Source organism: Pteronotus mesoamericanus, unplaced genomic scaffold, assembly GCF_021234165.1.
Source record: "Pteronotus mesoamericanus isolate MK-2021 breed Mesoamerican mustached bat unplaced genomic scaffold, CSHL_Meso_final scaffold_1186, whole genome shotgun sequence".
Lineage (NCBI taxonomy): Eukaryota > Metazoa > Chordata > Mammalia > Chiroptera > Mormoopidae > Pteronotus > Pteronotus mesoamericanus.
Window position 1 is genome coordinate 3,732,853 of NW_026555302.1, and position 21,473 is coordinate 3,754,325.

Sequence of the window (21,473 nt, forward strand, 5' to 3'; positions counted from 1 at the left end):
ATGTACCGTGTTTGGAATTTTACAGATGTTGTGGAAGCCATTATTGACTATTCATAATGACAAGTCTGCTTACACTGACACTGAATAGAATAGGAAGAACAATGTCCTTTCAGGTCACTAATATACTTCACAATTAAAAAGTTAAAATACGTTCCTGATTTTAAGAAACCATACTTCTACCCACACTGATCTTTTAATTCTCAAAAGCTAGAACTGGGTGATCTCAGGCACCTCAGTTAATACACATACAATATTTACCTGTTTGGTTGCCACCTCATGAACTTAGGAAGATTTTTTTTGTTTGGGGGATTTTTTTTTTTTTTAATTTTAGTGTGTAGGGTCTGTCTGTTTTGGGGGTTTGTATGTGCTAATTTTTTTGTACATGTAGCCCAGGCTACCATAGTTAGGAAAATTGAAACAAAAATCGTGTTTTCATCAGTGAAAACTATTCCTGCTTCAGTTGAGTGTAAGTTTCAATGAAAGGATTTAGTATAAAGTTTAGATTTCTGTCTCAAGGATTTAATCTATATTTACCCTGAAGTATTTGTTAGAGGAACTTTACAAGAATTAAGCTTAGGAGATGGAAGGGGGGTTATAACTGAAGGTTTTAAATACGCTGCATAAGAAAAAGCACTCCAATGACATAAAAACCCAGGAAGGGTCACTTACATCAACATAAGTTATTAATTTAGAAGAGGTAAAAAAAAAAATCTTTGTATTATTACAGCATAGTCCTAGGATGAATTTCTTCAATTAATGGAATCATCCATTTTGTAAAATAAAGGAATATGTGAAGTGCAAGTTCATTTCTATTATGACCATAATAAACTATAATTCTTGCCAATTAAAATTGAACTCACAAATGAATACGAAAGCAAGTTACTTTGTATAGTTAAAAATTACTGTAAATACAAAGGCAAACCAGTACTTGGACCACCTGATTTAGTATATGTTGAATATCAGTCTCAAATTTTGCTAAATGCTTATCAGCATGACATATTTTGATCAATGACAATGTTTAGCTTTATGCCAGGAACCTAATTTGATATATAGAAATTACTGTTATTTAAAATGTTTATCTGTATTAACTAAATACAGGCAGAAAGTTTGAAGAAAGCTTGGAAGGAAGTAGTTTGGAACTGTAGTACTATATCAACCTAATGAGGAAATACTTTTAAAATTACAACTAATTCGCCCTGGCTGGAGTGGCTCAGTGGATTGAGTGCTGGCCTGCAAACAAAAAGGTCGCTGGTTCGATTCCCAGTCGGGGAACATGCCTGGGTTGCTGGTCAAGTCCCCAACTGGGGGCAGGTGAAAGGCAACTGATCGTGTTTCTCTCACACACTGATATTTCCCTCCCTTCCCCTCTCAAAAAATAAAATCTTTAAAAAAATAAAATTCATCCAATTCTACAGTAGCACCTTGTTTGCGTAACAACAGTAACTTGGAACATGAAATCAGCTGAATCTCTCCATTAAAATTTGGTAAGCACAAGAAACCAGTTCTTCAGGAAACAGTGTGTTGACTCTGCCAGTTGCTTGTGTTAATACTCTAACCATACACTCGGGGCATGGGAGAAGTAACCCAAAAGGGTTTAGGGGCCAGCCGAGGTGGATTGGGTTAAAACTCCATTTATCGCTTCATGTCCTGGTTTGCAGAAATCAGACAAAAACTGGTTCAGTAATTTCAAAAAATTTAGTAATTTCTTTCCTCAGTGCAAAATAATTGATCTGGGAAGTGGCCACAGGTTACTTTGGAGACGGCTAAGGAATATACAAAATAAAAATGTGATGTTATGGCAGGGCCCTTTCTCCAAGGGCTCTGGGAATGGGAAGTAGATGAGGCCTGGGAAATGGATAAGGGACCTTGACTACTATAGTGGCTCCAGTCAGGCCCATAATCTTCAGTCACGTAAGCAGTCCAATAGGACCACTTGGATCCCATGATGAATTAGCCAAGGCCCAGACATCCTGTCAGACTGCATTACCAAGCTTTTCAGAGTGCTAGTTCTCTTCTCACCAGTCTATGTCTCAATGCCTTGGCAACGAGGGTCCATCAGGCTCTCCCAGGCTCTCCCAAGGGATGTAGAGATGGTGGGTGAGCAGACCACACGTATGAAGTCCTGTCCAACATCGCCCATTTAGATGAGGCACTGCTGAGTCGAAATTCTAGCCAAGTGAACAGCAGCAGGCCCAAGCTGCTCAAGCTCATGGAGACTGGCTCATATCGGTCATTTGACCCAATTTAAAATCATGTTCCTTCAAGATCTAACCTCCACAAATCATTATATAGGATCAGAAAAAGCATTCTTTCAGGAGGCACTTTGTCCCCAGAACATGCTGGGATCTGACTTTATGTCCCGAAGACAAGAAAGGATTGCAGCGATGAAGCAGATGGGCTGCTTTTTCAAGGTAATTAACTCCCTGAAAGGGTCATCCACCAAAGCAGCAAACATCTAAGGAGTCTCTACCATTCTAAGTGAAGCTCAGTGGAGTCAGCAGTTTAGGATACTGATTGATTCAATCTTTCCAAAACCCATACTCCACTTCTCAAGAATGCCACTCTCCTGACTAGCGTCTAAGAAACCCAGAAAGACAGCAAATTCAGCCAATTTACAGGATCAAGCTCTTCCCCTTAGCTATTTCAACCTTAAAGCTATACAGGGGCTGGAAAAGTGAACATCTCACAGTCTTAGTCTCCATACAATGAATAATGACTCTCCCTTATTACGGGAGGCAATTGACAAAGACCAGGAGGTTACAAAGGCCAAACATCTATAAAAAGAAAGCCAATGTCTACATTTGTCTACAATGCCTTACCACCTGTGGCTGTTCGATCGCTTTCTCTGCTGCCACCCTTTCCCCACTCTGCAAGGACCTATGTTACCTCTAGGCCAAGGGTCCTTCCACAGTTTTGGGGGTGGGGCGGGTGTTAAAACTATTAACTAAAGTGTGAATAGATTGTAAACATTATTCCCCAAATGCAAGCTTCTTCCACCTAGTTTCTGCAATTGATGTGGACTGCACAGAATTTGAGATCACACAGGCGAGAGAATGAAACTTCCCAAGTAAATCAATTTCCTAGGAACTAGTATATTAATTGTGGGAGCTTATATTTACATGAGATTTAGCTCCACAGTGTTCCCTTTACATAGATTACACCATATATAGCACAAATAAGATTATCCAATGCTATTCTTTTTAAAATTTTTTCCCTGTATTTTAAATTTATAAATCATGTTTATTCTATTACAGTTGTCTCAATTTTTTCCCCTTTACCCCCCTCCACCCATCCCACCCCAATCCCCCACTCCCACAGTCAATTCCTACTCTATTGTCTATGACCACGGGTCATTCATACATGTTCTTTGCCTAGTCCCTCCCCCTTCTTTTCACCATTGTCCTCTTTCCCCATCCCCTCTGGTCACTTTCAGTCTGCTCCATGTTTCCATGCCTATGGTTTATTTTGTTCATTAGCTTATTTTGTTGAATAGAGTCCACTTATAGGTGAGATCATATGGTATTTATTTGTCTTTCATCTACTGGCTTATTTCACTTAGCTTAATATTCTCCAGTTCCATCCATGTTGTCACAAAAGGAAGGAGTTCCAGCTTTCTCTTTCCTTCCTTCCTTTTCTTTCTTAACTTTCTTAAATGCAGACTAATTTTACTTTTTTAAATGTCAAAATTATAAAATATTAAAAACTTTAAAACCATTAAAAAGTCTCAGCAATTAAACCAACATGACACCAGCACAGAAATAATCAAGTAGATCAATGAAATATGAGCATTCTAGAGACAAATGTATGTATCTAACAATGTAATATATGATTGGTATTTCAAATCAATGGGGAAAATAAGGCTTATTCAACAAATAAGGGACATGGACCACTATTACTTGAAATAAAACAAATACGAAGCCCTATTTCACACATTATACAAGAAATATTCAGGTGAGTTCAAAATTAATATGTAAATTCTAAGGAGTTTTAGGAGAAAATATAAACTAATATTTTTCTACCCTGAAGTAAAATACTCAAACCCAGAAGCTATTAGGTAAAATATTGACAATATGACTATATTAAACATTTAAGACTATTCAGTAATATACATATAAGAAAGTTAAAGGACAAGTCATAGAATAGGAAAGTATTTGCATCACATCTATAAAAGGGTTAATGGTTTGTTTTCTTAGGGAATAAATTCAACAAACATTTAATAAAAAAAGTGGATAAATAGCAAAAAGGCATTTAAAGCTTTTTAAAAATAGAAATAGGCAAAAGTATACAAAAACAGGTTTAGTTTCAACAAATAATAAAGGAACAATTAAAATAACACATCATTGTCACAATCAGATTAATATGTATTAAAAAATATTGGTAATAGCAAGTACTGGCAACTGTTGAAGGAACTGGGTATTCATAGACTTTTTCTTCATCTTAAAGCAGTCCCTTCAGCATATTTTGCAGTGCTGGTTTGGTGGAAGTGTATTCTTTTAGCCTTCTTTTGGAAGGCTAAAACTTCCTTATTTTGCCTTCCATTTTAATTGAGAGCCTTGCTGGGTAGAGCAGTCTTGGTTGCAGGTCTCTGCCTTTCATTCCTTGGACTATTTCTTGCCATTCCCTTCTGGCTTGCAGTGTTTCTGTTGAGAAGTCAGATGCTAGCTGTATTGGGGCTCCCTTATATGTTACTACCTGTTTCTCCCTTGCTGCCTTTAGGATTCCATTTGTCTTTGATATTTGCCATTTTAATAATGATGTGTCTTGGAGTGGACCTAATTCACTTCCTCTTGAGTGGGACCGTCAGTGCTTCCTGGACTTGTGTGACTTTTTCTCTCCTCCCATGAGTTAAGTTTTCCATCATTACCTTTTCAAACAGGCTCTCTATCCCTACATCATCCTCTTCTCCTTCTAGTATCCCTGTTATACAGATATGATTACATTTCAGGTTGTCCTGCATTTCTCTAAACGCCTCTTCATTCTTTTTTGAGTCGTTTTTCATTTTCTTGCTCTTTCTGGGAGCTTTTTTCTACCTTATCCTCCAGCTTGCTGATTCAATCCTCGGCTTCATCTAGCCTGCTTTTGATGCCTTCTACTGTGTCCTTCAATTCAGAAATTGTATTCTTCATTTCCTTGTCTCTTATTGATAGTTTCTACGTCCTTTTTCATGCTGATATAGTTTGCAGTGAGTTCCTTACAGTTTCCCTGTAGTTTTTGGTAACACTCTCTGAGCTCACTGAGCTTCCTTAGAACCGTTGTTTGGAACTCTGTCTCTAATAGTTTACTGGACTCTATCTCATTTAGTTCTCTTTCTAGGGATTCCTTTCCCTTTGAGTGGGGATATTTTTTTGTCTTCCCATTATTTGTGAGACTTTTCTTTTTTGCTTCTGCTTCTTAAATTCATCTGTCTTGATTTCCTGACTTTGTGGTATGAACACCTATAGTAGACCAGTTTTTTTCTGGGTCTGCCTCTGATGATGCCAGATGTCACCTGTCTGACCTTACGCAGTCTGACCGAGACTTCCAGGAATCTACTGTCTGTGGCTGTCTCTTTCAGCTGTTAATCTAGTCACTCTGCACTCAGCAGGCCGCCTTACACGGCTCATGGTGGGGTGGAGTCCCTCCTGGGGGCGGGGCTCTTGAGTCCTCTCAAGGTGCTGCCTTATGGGCAAGGAGTCAGCACTGGGATCCCACTGGCTACTCTCTCCGTTCTCTCCCCAAAGCCACCATCTCCAGTCTCTCCTCAAGCGTCTCCAGATCTCTGCACCTCCTTTAGCCAGGGACCTACTATCTGAGGCTGCCACTCTGCACTCAGTAGGCGGCTTAGACAGAGTAGGGCAGGGTGGAATCCCACCTTGGGGATGCAGGGGAAGGGCTATTGGGTCCTCTAATGCTGCTGCCGCTCAGGGGTAGTCTGACTGAACAAGATGGCGGCTGCTGCATGGGGGATGAGTCAATACTGAGATCCCACAGGCTACATTCTCCATTCTCTTCCCAAAGCCTCCTTCCCCAGTCTCCAATGCTATTCTAAAACTGGCAAGGGAAAGAGGCAAGATCCAACCCCAGGCAGATTTCAGTGCTCATTGAAAGATGCACATAAACATTTACAAATTGACCACAGGCAGTCCCATGGAAACTTCTGAAACAAGTAGTATTAGAGAGAGTTAACCACTGGCCTACTGTCCATTTTCCCTACCTGAGACTTCTTAACCAGTATGCTTTGTACTCAATAACCTATGCATATGCAGAAAGCACTCTCTTCCAGCTTCATTCCCATGACCAAGATTTCCTCAGGACTTAAGTTTTTGATTGATAGCAAAGTCATTGCAAGCTACAACCCTTTGAACATAACAGATGAAAATTCTAGATTTCTTAGTAATCGGTTACAACTTGAAAATCTCAATATATTTGGTAATAATTTATTAAGTGTTCCCAATCCTATCAAGCTTAAGTATTCATGTTTTAATGATAGGACTACAGATATCAACCCCTTCATCTTAGAGAACATGGTGCTAATGGAGTTAAGAGACTAAGACACTTGGCCAGTTACACCATCTTCAGGTACAGTATTATTTTGTGTAACTGTCACTACTGTGGTTCTCATTTGCTTACTGTTGGTATTTTTTTGTTTACTTTTCTTTGCAACTAATGCATGCTTCTTACGAATATACAGCTGAATCCATTCTGCCAATATCCATCTTTCATTTGAGTGCTTAATCCATTAACATCTCATGGTAACTAGATTTGTATCTGCAGGCTCGCTGTTTTTCTGCTGTCTTGTTTCTCTATTCCATTATACCTTTCTTTTGTATTATTTTCTCATATACCATTTTTAATTACCTTCTTTTACTGTTTTTTGGAGTTATACACTTAGTGGTTATTCTAGCAATGGCAATTAGTTTATCAATTTAAAATACTCTATATCAGATTAATACTAACTTAATCTGAAGACTGCAAAACGTTTGCTCCAATATAGTTCCTTGCCATCCTTTTAGCTATTGCCATACATCTTTATACATAAGCCATTCAACAGTTTTGCTTTACTTTATGTAGTTTCCTTTTAAATTGAAAGACTTACAAATATGGACTGAATGCTTACACCTCCAGCAAATCTGTTATGTTGTAGCCCTGACCGCTATCGTGATGGTATTTGAAGGTTGAGCCTGTGGGGGGTAATTGGTTTTACAAAACCTTACAAAAGAGAAACCAGACCTTTCTCCCTCTCTGCCAGGAAGAGGCCCCTCACCAGGAACCAAATCTACTCAAACCTTGGTATTGAACTTCCCAGCCTCCAGAACTATGAAAAATTCATTTCTGTTGCTCAAGCCACCCAGTCTATGGTATAATAGCAGCCCAAGCTAACATGAATACATTTACACCATTTTTTATACAGTAACTGGACCAGTGCTACTTATTTCTTCATAGAGAATATGCATTACTATCCAATGCCCTTTTACTTCTGCCTACCACTCCCTTTAGAATCACTTGTAGGACAGGTATGCTAGTGACAACCTCATTGTTTTTATGTAGAAATGTCAGTATCTTTCACTGTTGAGAAATAATTTCCTTCACACAGACATCTTGGTTCACTTACTTCTTTCAGCACTTTGAATGTCATTCATTACATCCCGGTCTCTGTGACTCCTCATGAAGCAGAGTTGTTAATCTTATCAAAGATCCCTTGTATTCCATGGGTCACTTTTCTTTTGCTGTTTCTAGAAGTTTCTGTGTTATTTTGCATTTGTTGGGCTTCTTGGGTGTAGACTTGTTTTCACATTTTGAATTTTGGGGCAATTACTCTTTCAAGTATACTTTGTGCCCCTTTACCGCCTCCCCTTCAGGGATTCCCATTATGCATGTTAACACACTTGACCGTGTCCCACAGATCTCTGTGCGTTTTTTTCCTTTGTTCCTTTTTTCCTGGTTTGACACTTTGAACTGGCCTGTGTACAAGCTTGTTGAATACTTCTACCAGTTCAAATGTTATTAGCCCCTCTATTGGATTTTTAAAATTTATTGTATTTTTCAGAACCATTATTCCTATTGGTTTTTTTTTTTAAAGATTTTTATTCATTTTTAGAGAGATGGGGAGGGAGTGAGGGAAAGAAGCATCAATGTGTGGTTGCCTCTCACATGCCTCCTCCTGGGGACCTGGCCCACAACCCAGGAACGTGCCCTGACTGGGAATTGAACCAGCAACCCTTTGGTTCACAGGCCAGCACTCAATCTACTGAACTACACCAGCCAGGGCTCTACTTAGTTTTCCACAATTACAATTTCTATCTCGTTATTCTTTATTTGGCAACTGTCCGCAAATTTTTTAAAAAATGGTTTTAGTTATTTCAATGTGTTTTTAAAAGCTGATTTAAAGTTTCTATTTAATTAAGTCCAACATCTAGGCTTCTTCGCATTTTCCTGTTTCTTTGCATGTCTGGTAAATTTTGTTGAAAACGGAACACTTAATATAATGTGGCAACTAAGGACAAAAGAATCCCTTCACATCCTTGGGATCTCTTCACTCTCTGTTTAGTGACCTTGGACTAATTCTGTTAAGTCTTACAGAACTAATAAACAGTAGTTCTGTAAAGTCTTTCTAATTCTTGGCTGTGAATGACCACTTAATTCTACTTTGTCAGCTTAAAGGTCAGCTAATGGTTGGACAGAAAATTCCGTAAGTCCCTGAGGCAACTCTCCAGCCTCTAAACGCTTCTGTTTTACAACACGCCTTCAACACTCCAACAAGAAGCCTGCAGCTCAGCCTTCGCACTCCCTTCCTGCTGGCAGAGCCTCAGGTTCTACCACAGCCTGGTTTTGGTGCCTTTATGTTCTCCTGGGCACATATGCAGCCTTGCGCATGCCTGTGGCCTTCTATTGTTAAGATTCCCAGGAATATCCTGGAGGTTTTCCAAACACTCTACAGACATGTCATTTCTCAGCTTTGCCTTTTGTGTTCTGGTCAGCCTCTTTTCAGCACCAAACAGTGCCACTACCTAAAAGCAGCTGCTGTATTAAACACGGACTCTGTGGAATATTATTCAGCCATAAAAAAGAATGAAATTCTGATACTTTACAACCTAAAAATATATGAAATAAGACAGACACAAAACAAATATGATATGATTCCACTTACATGAGGTGACTAAAAATAGTCAAATTCAAAGAAACAAAGTAGAGCAGAGGTTACCAGGGGCTGGAGTTGGGGGAGGAAATGGGAAGTTAACACGTACAGGGGTTGTTTGAGATGATAAAAATGTTCAGAAAATGGCCCTGGTTGGTGTGGCTCAGTGGACTGAGCACCAACCTAGGAACCAAAAGGTCACCAGTTCAATTCCCAGTCAGGGCACTTGCCTGGGTTGCAGGCCAGGTCCTGATTGGGGGCATGTGAAAGGCAACCAGTTGATGTTTCTCTCACACATTCATCTTTCTCCCTGACTGCCCATCTCCCCAAAATAAATAAAACCTTTTTTAAAAAGAAGTTCAGCAAATGCTGATGGTTACAAAATATTGTGAATGTACATAATGCCACTGAACACTTAAAAATGATTAAAATGCTAAATTTGGTTCTATGTATTTTACCATAGTAAATTTTTAAATGATAATGTATCCAAAGGCCCCCACCACATTTGGCAAGGCTTTTTGTTCCTCAGCTGAGATGGCAGTTACAGAATTTATTTAGATCATACTTCATAAAAATCTTGGTTAGCAGTGATGATAAGCAATATCCCACCCCGAAAACACACACATGTGCGCACGCACACACAAAACACTGCACTCAATGCTCTATCAAATGTCTATAATATCTATCAAATATCTATTGCTATATTTTGCAAAGGGTTACACATCCAATGAATTCACTGATGATGCAGAGTTTACATCCTCCCATAATGACAGATAAAAACACATACAGTCTCAAAGCACAAAGCTTATATTCACAAATAACTTTTTGCTTAAAGACAAAATTTCAATTAATAATCACAATGGGGATTTAGTTATTTAATGCAACAACTAATCTAATGTCACCAATAAAATCTAAACAGTTATATCGCAAAACCAGAGTTATACTGAATGGACATGCAGTAATAGTCTATACAATGTAATATTACACCAGAAAAAAGAAATGGAATACAAAATTTCCCTTGATTTTTGGTGGTTTTCAAATTTCATGGCACAGATTACCAAAAAAAACTGTAAAAACAGATTTTAAGTATTTTCAATAAAATGGTAAAAAATTGAATTGAATAAGCCTTTTAAATTTTCACATTGGGCTAAAGATGTAAAACATCGAGGTGGCCCCAATCTGTCAAAAATGACATATAGTTACAATGACTAGACAGGCTTTTTTCCATGGTTCTGGAGGGCTAGTACCCCCTGGCAAACCCTTTAGGGTTAATTTCTCAATGTGAACATGTCTTTGTAAATACTGTGATAATATAAACTTGCAACACACCTGAAATTAGAAGAGATGAAAAATAACACACAAGTCCTTATTTATGACCTACCATCATAAAGCCTTCTGCATCAGAATGCTGGACACTGTCCCTCAATATAAAACTAAATTAAGAATAGAATGACTTTTACCCTATTGGCGGACATTCTTCTACAGAATTATCTTCTACTACATATCAAGGCAGGTCTCAAGCTCCATTAACTTGCTTCTCCAGAGTGTCATTAGCAGAGCACCAAATACATAAACTAATATATGGCAACCCAAAATACAAAACACACTTTTCAAACAGAAGCAAATATTTTTCCCCATTGTTAGTTCCATGTGCCATGTTATCCTTAGCTTACATAGCTACCAACATAAAAAGAACCGGGGAAGCTTTGAACATATCTTGTACTTTTCATCAAAGCTAAAGTGCAAAATATCTCCATATCTCTGGTATTTTAATAGAAAAAAATCATCAAACATACATAATAAAGGAACTGAAGTGACAGAAGAACTAATACGAAGAAAGGACTCTTTAAATACATACTTGAAGACTACATAGGACCAATATAATATTTCTTCAGTAAAATCTGTAAATGAACCAAGTTCTTACTGAACTTGAGATTTTGTTTGATTCTCTTTCCCAGGATCAGAAATTCCAAAATTAGAGGGAGCGGGGGGAATGGGAAAAAATAACATTGCATGACAATGGTCACTACCTTCATAAAGAACCTTTTTTTTAAAAGAATGAGATATTATGGAAGAAAATACCATGAAAACAATAATCCTATGAGAATTGACTTTTAAGCGCAGTAAATTTGAGTCCTGGTCTTCATGAAGATACTACAGCTTATATAGAAAACTATAAATATACAAGACTCCAGGAAAAAAAGTCAAAATACATATTTCACATTCTGTAAGGCCTAAACTTTTGAGGAAGGGGAAAAGATGGCCAACTGAATCTTAAGAATACAGAACTATGAAAAATTCCTGGGTCAAAGGGTGCTCCAAATAGAACCATACTTTGTGAACATATAGAGCTTAGATATATTTTTAAAAGGAAAGAAAAGTTCTGAATAACTACAGTCCCTTCCAAAAAGGAAATCTTAAATTAAGGGGAAGAGATTCTAATAGTGTAAACGAGTCTGGCTCAGGAAGAAAACCGAACAACATATCCAAGATTCTGTCCATAAAAGTAATGATGATACATCTTTAATAATAAAGAAATAGGCTATAAAAAAGTTCATTCTCCGAATTGGTTTTAGTAAAAGCTCATTTGTGCTCCTTTGTGGGTGCATAATAAAGTTCCATGGGTTTGTTCACTTTCCAGTATTTCTCACTGACCAATTCCAAAGAAAAAGAGCCATTTAATACCTAAAACACAAAAAAGAAAGCATGAATTATGAACACTGCTCAAAGCACAGAATAGTGAGATGGAGCAAACACAAAAATCCACTTAAAAAAAACATCTTAGAATTAACTTCTTGTCATTTATACTACTCATAAAAGGCATCTAAAAGTTAACCACCATGTTCTCTTTCTCTCAGGAGGTCAGGGTTCCGCCTTGCACCATTTTATTAGGCCCCACTCTACCAACTGCCACTCTGAGATGGTCAATGTGCCCCTAGTTTCAAGGGCCTATTATTTTAAATACTCACAGTGAACTGCCCACTGGCTGTTGCTATGTAAATGGTATACTGCTTCTCACTGGCTGTATCAAGGTTCATCTGGTTTGACTCTCCTTTGCTTCGAAGTTCTTCTAAAGCTAACCTCACAGCCAGGTACTTGGATAAGTGATCAACAGTGGCATTACCAGAAGTTTTTATGTATCTGGAAAAATAAATCATTAGAAATTTAATTTTCGGATTAATGATGAAATGTACTTAAGTTATAGAACTAATACATTTTATAAAATGCACGTCTCAATTATTGACAAAACATCAGAAACTTATTCATCTGTTATCTAAAAATTTATTATTGAAAGTAGAGACTCACTGTCTACACAGGCCACAAAAGCATCCATAAAATGACAAAGACCAAAGAGCAATATACGCAGTACTGAGGAAAAAGGACATAGCCCTCAACCTCAGAGATCAAAGTGCTGCAGTAAGGATATGACCGATTTCCAACTGTCTAATCTTCAGATTCTTTTTAAAAAGTATGGTATACTCATCAATGACATTACTCACGAACGAATACTTGATGCTTATCTGCACCCCACGGCCAGGCGTGTGCTGAGACACAGCGGTAAGTAGCCACCTGCACCAGCATGAACTCCGGAGCCTACCGGCACCCCAGTATTATTGCTAAGAAATGTAAACGATCCTTTTTCCTCCTCGAGTGAGGAGGGTGATTCTTTTCAGACATGCTGGTGTGGGTGGGAAGCACGGGAGAAAGAAAACAGCAGAGTGAGCAGCAATAAATGAACCCTGGTAGTCAGTGGGATGACAAACATTGCCCTGGTTTCCGATGCAAAATTGCCTTTTAACTCCCAATTAAGTTTTCTGAATTCAGATAATCTAAACCTAACCGCACAACTCACCTCGTCTGTGCGCTGTCATCTTTTTCCATAAGTGTGGGGTGAGGCCTGAACACTAACTCGATTTCGCTAGCACCATCCATTACCGGATCGATTGCCACTGTTGTATTGTTGTTGTCCAGCTCAAGCCCAGAATCGTCGGAAGTTTTGGTCCGTTTGTTGCTGGGTCCTGCTTCCTGATTGCTGTGTGTGGATGCATTGCTGCAGTGTGAGCTGTCACCGTTGTCTTCTGCTCCACTGCCATTTTCAATCTGTTGTTTCTTGCCTCGCTGTAATCTAGTTAAGGAAACAAAAAAGGGGTGCAAAAATTTAAGTGTAGGTAGTACATTTAATGAACCAGTTGTGAAGCATGATTACTGAAATGTAGAATTCTAAGAGATCTTGATAACTGAATGTGCTTCAAGTTGGATAATGGCATTTATTTCTCACATGTCCCTGAAAGGCATGATTTAGATATAAAAACTTAAAAGTTCTGAGGGAAAATTATGTCTCTTTAATTAGAAATTCTTACAGAAACAAAATTAAAGAGGAAGGATAAGAAAACCCTCCCTGCTGACCTCACCCAAAGTCTGCCAATGCAATGCAAAACTGTTCTAATGAGGAAAATGAAACGGTATGGAAATAGAGAGGCAGCTCTCTAACGGCCGCAAACACGAAAAACCAGTAACCGGGCAAGGTATTTGGCATAGATAGCTTATTCAAGCATCAAAACCACCGCCGAGGCAGAATCATCATTTTATAGAAGGTACAAACCCGCCGTTCTTCTCAGATCGCCAGCCATCTGAATAAAGCACCTTTCATAAAGATTAAAAAATAATAAAAAATTTTTAAAAAATAAAGTCTCCCCAATTTTTAGGAATGCGTAACTCTTTTAAAATAAATACACTCAAAATATAATACTTTGTAACTATGTATGGTGCAAGGTGGGTACTGGAAATATTTGTGGGGGGGACACTTTGTAAAATATATGATTATCTAACTACTATGCTGTACACCTGAAACTAATACAAAATTATACTGAATGGAAACTGTAAATGAAAAGAACTTAGAAATTTATTACTTTATCTCACTTCATTAAATACAACTGCAGGCCAGTTTAATATAGTTAGAACAGAGCCCATCTTTTAACTAAGCCAGCGGTTAAAGACTGCCCTTCGAAACCACGCCTGGCACCTTAGAGGCAGTGAAGCCTGGACCCCAGTCAGAGGCTCTGAGTTACCATGCTTGCTCTGAGGTGTTAGTGAAGCCCTGGGACAGCACAGCTTTCCAAGCGACTGATGTTCGGCCACGGTGAGAACCACTAGACATGGCTGGGGCTCCACTGGCGTCTCCTACTTTGGAAATTGGTAAGGCCTGAATACATTAGGAGATGTCAGAAAGGAAACCAGAATGGGGCTAAGAAGGTGCCCACATTATGCAGGGTCTTAGGACCCATCGTTAAGGTCTTTTAACCCAAATGTAGAAGCTATTAGAGACTACAAAGCAAAGGAGAACCATGATCTGACTTCCAATTTGACGAAATCACTCTGACTGCTATGCTGAAACTAGACTCTATGGGGGTAAGTGTGGGAAGTAATAAAGACCAATCATGAGGTTTTTTCAGTACTTAAGTGAAAGATGGTGGTGGCCTCAACCAATCCAGACGTATTATAACGATAAAAATGTATTTATTCACGGGCTGGAATACAGAATGTGAGGGGGAAAGAGAGAGCTGTTAAGGGTGACTCCGAAGTTTCTAGCTAAAGCAAGTAGAATGACAGAGCCGCCGTCAACTGAAATGAACAAGAATAAAGAAAAGTAGGGGAAAGCACAAAAAGTTCAGTATGAGACATGGCCAAGTTTGAGATAAGAAACAGCGAGTACCATAAAAAGGGAACCGAGAAAAAAAGGTCCCGTGAAAGCTGGGTGAATAAATTATTCAAAGCAAAATTAATTTGTCAAATTCTGCCAAGTAAGATGGGGTCTGAGAATCAGCAATTAGGTTTCACAACGTGGGTACCACTGGTAACTTCTGATGAGGGTGGTGTGCAGGATGAAAGGCTGACCTGAGAGGGTCCGGACGGAATGGGAGACGTGCGCAGAGGGTGAGCACAGATTGGCTAGAGAGAAGAGAGGAGAAACTGAACAGCAGGAACACAGAGGGAGAAGTGGGTAAAAAAGAGGGTTTTCAAAAGTCCTAATACAATATATTAAATGGAAACCCAGGCATATATGATACCTGGGGGAACATATCACACTCACATGAAAAAGTAATCACGAAGAACTACTCTTTGTTACTGTATTTTGTCTTTTTCAAAATGGAGGCTGTTAAGTAAAAATTCACTATTTGATACAGTATTCAGGAGAATGGTCACCCTCCCTGGCCTTCTTCCCCATACCTGTTCATGGCCTGTATCTTCAGTCCTTCCTCAATGCTGTGACTGAGTGCTTGCTGGTTATTGTGCTTGTTGATCCTGGCTAATACTCTCTCTTGATGAGCTTCATACTCATCACGACTTGGATAAATTTTGCTGATGAGTGCATCAAAGTTTGGGTCTGGCCTTAGTGATCTTTTGGAGACTAGCTTTTTCCGACATGTAGGACATTCTTTATTGCTAAATTTAAAAAAACAAAAAAAAGGGGGAGAGAATGTAAACAATACCAGTACCTTTAGGTTACAGACAAAAATATCTAGCTTCAGGTACAGTTGTTATCTTTATTCTAATACCTTTACTAAGTCACAGATATTTAAACTAATTAACATAAATTTTCTTTGAAATCTCACTAGTGGGTAAGCAAGAGTTTGGAAACCTCAGGTATTCTACACTAACTGGCCAATAGAGAAAAATCTGAATATTCCCAATAACATATATAACCATTTTTGAAACAGAAATCAATCCTTTCCTAATATAAATTTTCCCTTTTAATATCCATGGCATGCAAGGAAAAAATAACCACCCATATATTAATTCATATGTCACCAATTCTTTTATTAAAACACATTCAGCCCTGTCTGGTGTAGCTCAGTGGATGTGAGTGTCAGCCTGCAAACCACAAGGTCACAGTTCAATTCCCAGGCAGGGCACTGCCCGGGTTATCGGCCATGTCCCCAGCTGGGGGTGTGCAAGAGGTAACCAACCAATGTTTCACAAACTGATGTTTTTCTCCCTCCCTTCCCCTCTCTCTCTAAAAATAAATAAAATTTAAAAATAAAAAAATCATTCAGAGGGGACATTATTTTGTATACTTAAGAAGAGAAACCTTAAGAAGGCTGCATGCTTTGCAATTTCCTCAAAACAAATACTCATCCTTATAAAGCTTCTAAAATTGTATAAAATCAACTTTCAAAACAAATATTCCCCAATAATTAAAAAGTATGCTTTAGAAAAATTTCCAATGCTCAAATGACTTTTAGAGAATGTATTTCTCAAAACCCACAGGGCACTGTCCTGGTATAACTGAAGTACCTAGTATAACGCATTTTCAACATACCCACTTCTGAGGGCCGTGATAATGCAGTCCGCACAAAAGCGATGTAAGCACTCCTTTGTAGTCATGGTGTTCTTCAACATATCCAAACAAATCGGGCACATTAATTCACTGTGCAGACTTCGAGGGGAAACCACAATTTCCAAGCCATCCGTTATTGCCTCCTGTAAAAGAGGCAATTTCATATTTAAATGCTAAATGCTATGTATATTTTTCTTTTGGGTAAGTTCAAATACACGGAAGTATTGAAAATGACAGAAATGAACATCTATGTACCCATCACCCAGCCACTGCCACCGTCAGCTCGCAGCCAACCTTGTTTCAGCTCTAATTCCCCCAACACCCTTCACTTCCCCACCACTGCATTATATAAATGCTCTTAATGTAATGCTAAAGGTAATATATTAATGTGTTTAAACTAACAGTAAAGTAGCCTGGTATCCTTTTAAAAAGCATTGAATTTGGAATCAGACGCCTTAGGTTCTAGTTCAGCCATATTGTCTAGTCATGTGGCTCTACTCTAAATAACTATTGAACATTGTTTCTTACCATGCAAAGTGAGGAAGTTAGGGCTAAATGAACCCTAAAAAATTTTCCATTTAAAAAAAAAATCACACCACTCTGATAATGCAGTGACCCCTTATCTGCAGTTTCGCTTTCTGAGCTTTCAGTTACCTTCAGTCAACCACAGTCAACCACAGTCTACAAATTTAAGTGGAAAATTCCAAAAATAAACAATTCAGAAGTTTTAAATAGTACACCACTGAGTAATGTGATGAAATCTTGTGCTACCCTGCTCCAACCACTTGCGATGTGAATCATCTCTTTGTCCAGAGGACCCACGTTGTATGTGCTACCCATACACGGGTAACTTTCGGAGCCTTCTCAGTTATCAGATCAAACGTCTCAGTATCATAGTGCTTGCGTTCAAGTAACGCTTATTTTACTTCCTAATGGCCCCAGAGCACAAGAGTAGTAATGCTGGCAATTCAGGTATGACAGAGAAGCCATAAAGGGCTTTATTTACGTAAAAAAGTAGAAGTTCTCTAAGGAAAGAAAATATCGTATGCTGAGATTACTAAGATCAATAGTAAGAAAGAATCTTCTAGCCATGAAACTGGCTAATTTATAAATTAAACTTTATCCTAACTATGTATGTCCAGGAAAACCCCAGTGTATGTTCGGTTCAGTGCTATCTGTGATTTCAAGCATCCACTAGGTGTCTGGAAAGGTAATCCCTGTGGATAAGAGGGGATCACTGTAAATTACGTATTTCATGCCATCTAGCAAAAAGATTCCAATACAAGTATTCTCTTATATACGGTTCAACAGTGATTTTGCTTTAAAATCACTTTTTGAACCTTAAAGTCTTGGTCCACAGAAGCAATTCTATACAAAGTGGCCAGGTTCTCGGGCTAACTTACAATTTGATTCAAACCACAGTACATCTGAAGTATAACAAGTATTACTATCTCTACTTGTCACGTCTAAAAAATGTTAAAGTGAGACGATGCGTTTGGAGTTCCAACGTACACATCTCCCAGCTACAGTGAGATTAGTGACTCCTACTTCATCCTCGCCATCGCTATCCACTCCTCCCACGGGGTGGCATTCAGAACAAAACACCTAGTTCTAAAGCCACCAATGTCCAATAAATGACTATCAAAACTAAAGATGCAAGTAGAAATAAGGCCTGCCATATGTTAACGACACTTCCTGTTTCCAGTGCCTCTCCATCATACTTGTTTTCTCTCTAGGGTCGCAGATTGGTGACCCCCACAAGGAAAGACATAGAAGCCACAGGCGTTGTCCATAAAGACCTCAAGTGAAATATACTTACCTTTACAGTAACTGTCCCTGTTATCAAGCGTCTGGTATGTTTCAACCTCCCTATATAAAGCACTTTCTGTATTTTATTTTGCTTAGTTTAATTTGTACAAAAACTTCTGATTTAGGAATAATGACCTCTGATGAGGAAATAACCAGAGAGAATGACGACGACTCAGCTAGCGAGTCTGTCCTCCTCTTCGTGCTTACAAAGAACTTGCCAGGCAACATCCTAACCCTGGATGCACTCAACCATCAGCGTCCCCTCGCCTGCGCCTGTGCAGGTGTGCGGCGCTGTGGAGGGCACCTCACAATCAGACTGGGGGTCACTAAAACTTTCATCAGCCTCAGACAGTATTCAATCCTGCTCAGCAGCTGGTTTCTCTAACAAATTCCTTTTTCTTTCAATACTCTATTGTACAGCTTGTACCTGCAGACCTGCTCCGCCTGAACATTCAATAAATTACCTTACCTCAAATTTCATTAAAAAAAGAGCTCTCATTACAAATCATCTCTCCTGCTATGAGGAGAAAGTGTGCCTCTTCCTATAAAAAGTCCATTCCCTCCTACCTGTTCCAGTGTATCCCTTTTTACTATTCTCTGTGCTCTCACACTTAGGTAATCTCCCCTCCAGGAAACCAGCCTAGGGTAGTATCTCCATAGAGCTGCTGCAGAGAGAAATGTGAAAAATGCACCTCTGAGCTGGCTGGGGGAGGGGTGGCGAGGGGAAGGGTCGACGGGGCTCTATCTCCCACCTTACCAACAAAATTTAAAACTTCCCACTCCAAGTTCCCCTCAATTTTCACTCCATTTCCCTGCTCCCCTGCAGAGCCAAACTTCTCTGAATAACCCCTATGCAGTTTCACTGTCCCCTCTTCACCATAGCGCACAGTCTACCCAAGGGAAGCCCTTATCAAAGTCACCGATTACATCCTGCTAGAGGGAATGTACACTCTTGTAATCCTCACCTCAGTCATCTTCTGAGTAGTGCTGAACACAGTAAATGAAATGCATCCTCCTGCTTCCTCTCAGGTTTTTGTCCTCTCTCTCCCATTTTTTCTTACTTCTGTCTGGCTGTTCCTTGTCTGTCTCCTTTGCTGGCCCCCCGTCCATTACTTAATTTCTAAATGTTGAAGCTCCTCTGCACTGAGTTCTGGGCCCTCTGGTCACCTTTCTCTAGGGCATCTTATCCACTCACGTTGTTTTATTGTAAATGTGCTGACAGTCTCTAAAATTTTATATTTAGTCCAGACCCCGAGTTAGCATCTCGGCCTATCTTCTAGGCATCTTAGACTTAAAGTAAGTTCAGTTTTAAGTATGCCTACCTCCTTCGAGCTCGCTTCCTCCCCCATCTTTCCCATCTTTCCCTTCTCCAAGACTATTCCCTGGTTCCCCGGTTATTTATCACAGCACTAAAGACTTTGCCTTTACCCAATCTTTCAAATGTCTAATTCTGTGGATATTCACTTTTTTAATGTCTGTAAATTCCAAGGTAGAGGTAGCGAACCCGTGGCCCACAGGCTACATGCAGCCCAAGATGGCTGTGAATGGGGCCCAACACAAAATCGTACATTTACTTAAAACATGGTGAGATCTGTTTGTGATTACATGTCACAAGGTATTTAACGTGTGACCCAAGACAGCTCTTCTTCTTCCAGTGCAGCCCAGAGACGCCAACGGGACAGCCCCACTGAGGGCTGAAGCTACAAGTCTCATTCACCACCTCACCTAGCGTGTAGCTTAGGACCTGGTAGAGCACGCACTCCAATTATTTGTTGAATGAATGAATGAAGTGTCAACCAAACATACATAAGTCAGGACTATTTATATATAAATTCATTATTACTGTTATGTTCTTTCAAGTTTCCGTTTTCTAAAAATGTATCCCCATGTACACAGGTCTCACATTTTCCCCAAGTTATCTTGGTCTATATTACCTGAGGTGTTCGTTGTAATTCATATAAACTCAGTTCCCATGTTTTGCTTAATGGTTGAGTTCCATTCGTCTGCACGGCCTGAGACATTGCTAGAAATAAAAAGAAAAATAATTTTAGTATCTGAAAGAGAAGCCTAAAAACTGATGTTTAGGAATTGTAAATCCTAAGTATAAAAAAATAAGAAATCATACAATGCTTCCTTAAAAATTAAAAGAAAAGCTTAAGAATCTCTCCATTTACAAGTACGAGCTACTTGAGCGCAAGAGAGACTATCATTGATCTCTGAGTGCCCAAAAGCTGGCATGCAGAAAGTACTTAATTATTACTGAATGTATCGAAAACTGTCTCAACCCAAAACAATACTTCTTTTTTTAAAAGTCATGGTCATCTAACTTAGAACTCAATCAATAAAATATCAGACTCTACATCATGGCCATGTAGTCCAACTTTTGCCAAAAAATACAGAATCTGCTTTCTAGCACTTTAAGTCACTGGTCACACTATTCTTTTTAACAAGCCCCGCCCCCAGGAGGACCCAGTAACCAGAACCTAAGCAGCTGGCGTGTTCTCCAGAACCTAGCCCACCTGGGAAACAGAGACAGCTAGCCAACTCCTGCCCGTTCTAGCCACCCTGTCCCCGCCTACTGGGGGAAGCAGGGGAGGGAAAAAAAGAAGAACCACTTGTGAAGTGCACACAGTCCAGGGGAAGAGACCCACTGAAAGACCGAGGCCTAATTATAGGACTAGCGAGCGCGTCCCCTCTCCCTACACTTCACCACGTTATTAAAGGCCTGTTTATAGCAGTTCCTTTCGCTCAGGGCATTATGCATGCTGCTATGTAGGAAAAATTATAACGCATACCAAAAATATGAGGAGACAAAGCAAGTATCAGAACCAAACATAGCATGGATGCTGGAATTGTCAGACCAGGAATTTAAAATAACAATGATTAATATGCAAGGACTCTAATGAATAAAGGAATCGGCATACAAAAATACATAAGCCAGGTAAGCTAAAAGATGGAGATCCTAAAAAGAACCAAAAAGAAATGCTAGCGATCAAAACCATTGTAACAGACATGAAAAATGCCCTTCACGGGCATGTCAGTAGCCTGGATAAGGTTAAAGACACAGCCTCTGAGCAAGAGGACACACCAGCAGAACCCTCAAACACTAAAAAGTAAAAGAACAAAGACTGGGAAAAGAAAGACCAGAATATCCAAGGACTAATAACTATAAAACATGTAACTTATGTATAAAGAGACTACCAAGAGGAA

The 21,473-nt window shown here is 39.2% G+C and overlaps 1 protein-coding gene across 2 annotated transcripts in view; it reads right to left on the reverse strand.

The window, feature by feature from the left end:
• Positions 1-9,654: 9,654 nt before the first annotated feature.
• The window catches only part of RNF2 (ring finger protein 2), a 32,786-nt gene continuing 20,967 nt past the window's right edge, over positions 9,655-21,473 (reverse strand). For both annotated transcript variants that reach the window (XM_054587657.1, XM_054587659.1), the window contains exons 2-7: positions 20,198-20,286; positions 16,437-16,597; positions 15,344-15,559; positions 12,969-13,241; positions 12,085-12,256; positions 9,655-11,800 (exon numbers count right to left, since the gene is read on the reverse strand). In XM_054587657.1, coding sequence (XP_054443632.1) covers positions 11,699-11,800; positions 12,085-12,256; positions 12,969-13,241; positions 15,344-15,559; positions 16,437-16,597; positions 20,198-20,284 — 1,011 coding nt within the window. In that variant the 5' untranslated portion in view covers positions 20,285-20,286 and the 3' untranslated portion in view covers positions 9,655-11,698. The remainder of the gene's footprint in view (positions 11,801-12,084; positions 12,257-12,968; positions 13,242-15,343; positions 15,560-16,436; positions 16,598-20,197; positions 20,287-21,473) is intronic.